We start from the raw sequence: 5,459 nt of genomic DNA, 5'->3' as shown, positions 1-5,459 counted from the left end.
GTGAAAGGGGCAGAAGTCTGGGACAGGGCCTTGTAAGAAGGACAAGGAGGCAGAAAGAACACTGGCACAAGATGACATCCTGCAGTCAAATCACTCCTCCTCGATCCAGCTCCACACCCCCCATCCTGGGCCCTTTCTCCTTTTCCCTCCACCCCTCTTTTCCTCCCTGCCCCCATACTTCCAAAATGCTCTTCAGCCCAGCAGGAGTTGGGTCCTCCACAAAGAGGGCATTGAGCAGTCTCTGCAGGGCATCCACGGTCTGATGGTAAAGTGTCTGTAGACAGGAGAAGGACCAAGCCACTAGGGAGCCTCTAGAGCAGACCCCAGCCCCAGGCAACCCCTTGTATGGGTCAGGGGAGGAGGGGGCATTTGGACCCAGGAGACCTGCTTTCTGGTCCCACCTCTGAGACTAACTTGATGTGTGATTGGACAGACTACTTCCCCTCCATGAGTTACAGTTTCCTTAACAAATTGGTAAGTATTATCCCGGCACTTCTTAACTTATAGGGGGAGGAGGCAGAGATCTAGTATTTACTGAGAATCTACCATGGACCAGGTGAGGGCCTGGTGATTTGCACAATCATATCACTTTGTCTTCAAGTGTTTTCTCCTTTAATGAATGAGGGGACACTTGTCCAAGGTCACATAACACAGAAGTTTCAAGCCATGAGCAACAAAAAAGAGGACGGGTGGGAAAATTCTCTAGAACTGTAAGAGCCAGATAAACTTTAATCATCGTGTCTAGGGAAATGCTCTGATTCTTTTACAAATTGCTATTCTTAGATAGATTTTCCAACTTGCCCCTTCAGAGAGCCATCTCTCCTCTGTCAGTTTCCTCCTCCCTCTGCCAAACCGAAGCCTGGCTGAGCAGTGGGTTTGAGCTGCTCTGGGAAGACCCTCTCTTTCCTGCCTCCCCTCCTCCTGCCAGATCCTCACGTCTATTTGCCATGTTGTCCAGGCTTCCTGAGTCTGTACACTACAGAGTTACGCCACAACCACCAATCAAGCCTCACTCGCCAACTACCTCCTCCTTCCCGCCCATCCTCAGCCCATCGCTGTGCAACACTGACCTCTGCTGGCTGTGCCCGATCCTACAAAAGGACTGCTCTCTTCCCCTACAGCTTGGATTTCCCACCTTTCCTTCGAGCAGTCTCTCAACGCACCACCTCTGGGACCCAGAATGTTCATGCTGCAAGTGATCTGCCTCTCTAGGCTCCCTAGACTCACTGGCCAGCACTCTTGCCTGGCCCTCTGGGCTCCAGAGACACTGCTCCTTGTTATCCTGGCAATCACCATGCTCTGTCTCAGGCCTCGGCACAAGCTGTTCCTTCTACCTGGCATGCTCTTCCTTCTGCCTGCCCCACTCCCTTCACCTAACAGGCTCTTTTTTAACCTCTCAGCTCCAGCACCATGACCCCTGATCTGTATCTCGGCCTGGCTCTTTATAGCACCACGTACTTCTTGATAAATACCACTATTGTAATTCTGCATTAATTATATAATTCTTTGATAATGTCTATCTCCTCCGCTGCCATTGCCCCTACTGTAGCTCGCCCTGTTCTTCTGGAGTAAGCCTTCAGTTAATATTTGATGAATGAAAGGATGAATGAATATGCCTCATCCCGAGCTAAAATCTCTCTTCCTTAACCTTCCCCACTGACTCTGCCTCCATGATAAAGGTCATCTCTACCTGCTCCTCCTAGGACAACCCTGCAGAAGTTTAAAGATGCTCATGTGAGTGAGCCCCTTGAGGTTCTACTTCTCCAGGCTTCCGCCCAGTGTTTCTTCATTATGGGCCAGTCTTCAGCTCCCTTTCTCCAACCCTGGCCACTCCCCTAGCCATGCCAACATCTGCCTATCTTCCTCTCCCAGGGCAGGGCCCAAAAGTGCACAGAGCACTCCAAGTGAGGGATCGATGCCTATTCCAAAGATTCAATCATTCACCAAATATATCGAGGGCCTACTTAAGCCAAGAGAGGTGAAGTGAATTGCTCAAGGGCCCAAAGCTTGAATAGGAGGGTGAAGATCCTTATCCACCTCCTGGAACACCCTTTCTCTCCCTGCCGGGTGTCCACAAATGTGCCTCACTCTGAGGACCCTGGACAGCCCAGGGGACCCACTGTGAGAGGGCCATGCTCACCTGTATGACCTCGGCCTTGTCCTCATCTTTCTCCTGCATGGCCTGTACAGAGGGCAGGGAGAACACACTCTTCACGCACGTGTTCACCAGCTCTGACCTTTCCCGCACACCTAGGACTGGCTGGGAGTGGCTGAGGAAGAGACAGAAAGCAAAGGTATGGAGTGAGGGAGGGGGCCCTGTGGCTGGAGGCTGGGATGAGGGTGCCCGGAGCAGGGGCTCAGCACCAGCCTGAGATTCAGATCCACAAAGGGTAGGGGGAGGTGGGGGGAGGAGGGAAGTGGGTGTGAAGGACAGCCCAGGCAAAGACTGGACAAGGGGAGAGGAAAGGGCGTGGGAATGCAGTAGGGGCACAGCAGAAAGGTCCCAGAAGAGACAGGCAAAGCCCATGGGAAGAAGGAAAGGAGATTGGGGTGGGGGAGAGGGTGATGAGCGGAGAAGGAGCCGTGGACACCTCAGCTGTGCCAGGGTCTCCATAGCCTCCTGGCGGATGGAGCTGGAGAGAGAATCCAGTGGCTCGTCCTGGATCTGCCTCTGGACAGGGGACAACAGAGAGACCAATGACGGGGTCAGATTGCTGCAGACTACCAAAGCCGAGGCCACCCCTTGCCACAGAAAGCAGGCTGCAGCAGCCCCTCAGCCTGGGCAGACCGTCCCCAGCGCCACACCGTTGGGGGCACCAGTTCACTGCTCAAACCCGTCCTGAACACCCCGAGCACTCAGTTCAAGGCCACCAAAATGCTGCAGACTACCAAAGCCGAGGCCACCCCTTGCCTCAGGAAGCAGGCCGCACAGCTCCTCAGCCTGGGCAGACCGTCCCCACTGCCACACCATTGGGGGCGCCAGCTCACTGCTCAAACCCGTCCTGAACACCCTGAGCACTCAGTTCAAGGCCACCAAAAACACCCCATGCCCTAACTGGCTGCACCCCACATATGGGACTCAGCAAGAACTGCTTCCACAGCCTTGTGATGAAGAAGTGTATTTCAACCATGGAGCAAAAACACCACGAAAGCAAAGGCCCTTGAAAGAGGTCTAAGTTGAATTCCTTTCAAAATCTTCTAATTACTTCTCACTTTTGATCTAGCACCTACACACAACAGGTGCTCGATTAATATAAATCAAACGAAGGTATCAAGGATCAAGCTAAATATCATTTTGGACACTTCAGTGGTTATCCCTGCCCAACCCATTAGGATAGATAACAGAAGTGACTGTATTTAGCAATATGATAAGGAAATTCTCAAAAGTTCTCCACCGGGAGGAATTTCTGGTGTTAAATAATAACAAGTGCTCCCAGGTGCATAATGCTTTACAGTGAACTAATTATTTGCTTATGGCCCCCCAACAAGCAGTGACACAGGTATTATCTCGGGCATTTGAAGATGAGAAGAGTGAGTCTCAGAGACGGGAAATGACTTGCCCAAGCTCCCTCTAGGTAGGGGGAAGGTAGTTGGAGCTGCCTCCTCCTCTGTCCTCTTCCTACCTCAGCTCCCCATCTCATCAGGGAACTTCTGTTCCCTCCCCACCCCAGTGCCACAGATCTGCATGTGGCTCACGCACCATCATCTTCTTCATCATGGTCTTCTTCTCTCCTTCTACTTCCAGCATATCCTGGCTCTTCTGGAGGGTGATGACATTCTCAACCTCAGGGGAAACAGAGAGCAAAGCCACAGGGTAAGAACCACACTGAACCTAGCTCTCAGGGGCTGTCCCGACACGCCCATCAGCCTCCTGCCACCTGCAGGCAAGCCAGCCTGCTCCTCCCCAGCTGCCAGCCCTGCTCCTCCCCAGTTGCTCAAGACAAATGAAAAACCACAAGAGGAACTTCTTGGGGGAGGGGCGAGATTTGTGCAGGTGGCAGCATGGGGTAGATAATCTCTGAAGGCCAGCATTCAGAGGAGAACAGATATCATCGGGTGCTGCAAAACACTCCCCCTTTTCCAGTTAGCTAAGGGAGAAGAGGTAGCAGCTGAAGGGACAGAAAGGGTCCCAACACCTCAAGCTGAAATCTCACAATTAGTAATACCTCTTAAGGGTCTTCTAGGACTTACTTTTCTTAAGGGCACATCCTAGTCAGATTAAGGCATTCTGTTTCTTGGGAGAGGGAATACGTTAATCAATGTCCATTTAATCTATTCATTCTCCTTATCTTAAGGCAGAAGAAGAAAAAAACATGAAATAAAGTAATTTCATGTAGTAAAGAAAGCAAAACAAGGTAATCTGATGGAGAGTGTGGTGGGTTAAAGATGGCACAGGTCTTCCCCACTCCTATCAAGAAGACAGATGACCCTTGAATCTGGGCTCATCTCACCACTTGCTTGGAACATAGAATGTGGTAGAAGTGATGCTGTGCCAGTTCCTGGCCTAACCCTTAAAAGAACTGTCAGCTTTTCCCCCTCCGGAGCCCAGCTGCCATGGAATGATGACACCACGTGGAGGGAGACCCTGGAAGATGTGGGTTACCTTGGATGTTCCAGCCCCGCTTTCCCGAGCGATCTCAGTCTATACCACACAGAGCAGAACTACTCTGCTGAGCCCAGTCAAATTTCAGAATCATGAGAAATTAGGCCCTTCCTATTATTATTCCTTCAGCAGTCAGAGTGAATTTTTAAACCACGAAGTTTGCGGGTGGTTTGTTGAACAGCAACTGAGACCGCGGAGGGAGAGTTAATATAGGTCAGGGAAGGCCTCTCAGAGGAGATACTATTTGGGCCGAGCCCTAAATGACAAGAAAGAGTTAGTCATGGGAACTAGAGGTAGGGTCTGCCTGTCTCCAACTAGAATGTCATTTCACTGTTGTACCTCTAGAGCCTGAAACAGTACCTAGCACATAGCAGAGACTCAATAAAATTTGCTGAGCGATTGCCATAATAAACCCCTTTTGTGCAAGGACCATGCTCAGTGCTGGGTACGCATCATCCAATATTGACCTCGCTTCAACTTTATTATGCCCCTTTTATAGATGAGAAGAACCTTCTTGGCAAAAGAAACAGCAAGTACGAAGGCGCTGAGGTAAGAATGAGATTGGCATGTGTGAGAAACAGAAAAAAAGTCAGTGTGGCCAGAGCAAGATGGACAGTTGGGAGAAAGCCATAGGATGAGGACAGATGCTCCCAAAATGCAAGATTTCTTCTTAATCCCATCACTACCTCCCCACCTTCCCACCTCCACCTGCATTGCCCCAGAGCTTGCCTCTGAAGCAGCCTGAGGACAGGGCCTTTCTCCCACATTTCCTAGCCTGGGTCCCCTGCATTTAGACTCTGTCCACCAATAAGTCTTGCCCACACTCCATGTGTCACTCCCACTAGTCAGTCCAGTG

General features: G+C 50.9%; 1 protein-coding gene across 2 annotated transcripts in view; it reads right to left on the bottom strand.

Moving 5' to 3' along the window:
* MROH7 (maestro heat like repeat family member 7) overlaps window positions 1-5,459 on the bottom strand; it is a 46,313-nt gene that overhangs the window by 28,872 nt on the left and 11,982 nt on the right. The window contains exons 3-6 of one of the 2 annotated variants that reach the window (XM_006919242.2): window positions 3,701-3,784; window positions 2,592-2,669; window positions 2,141-2,270; window positions 179-274 (exon numbers count right to left, since the gene is read on the bottom strand). In XM_006919242.2, coding sequence (XP_006919304.1) covers window positions 179-274; window positions 2,141-2,270; window positions 2,592-2,614 — 249 coding nt within the window. In that variant the 5' untranslated portion in view covers window positions 2,615-2,669; window positions 3,701-3,784. Of the gene's footprint in view, window positions 1-178; window positions 275-2,140; window positions 2,271-2,591; window positions 2,672-3,700; window positions 3,785-5,459 lie in introns of both variants that reach the window. The other variant, XM_006919241.1, reaches the window with a different exon arrangement.

Source organism: Pteropus alecto, unplaced genomic scaffold (assembly GCF_000325575.1).
Source record: "Pteropus alecto unplaced genomic scaffold, ASM32557v1 scaffold25, whole genome shotgun sequence".
Classification (NCBI taxonomy): domain Eukaryota; kingdom Metazoa; phylum Chordata; class Mammalia; order Chiroptera; family Pteropodidae; genus Pteropus; species Pteropus alecto.
This window is presented reverse-complemented; position numbering and strand designations above follow the sequence as displayed.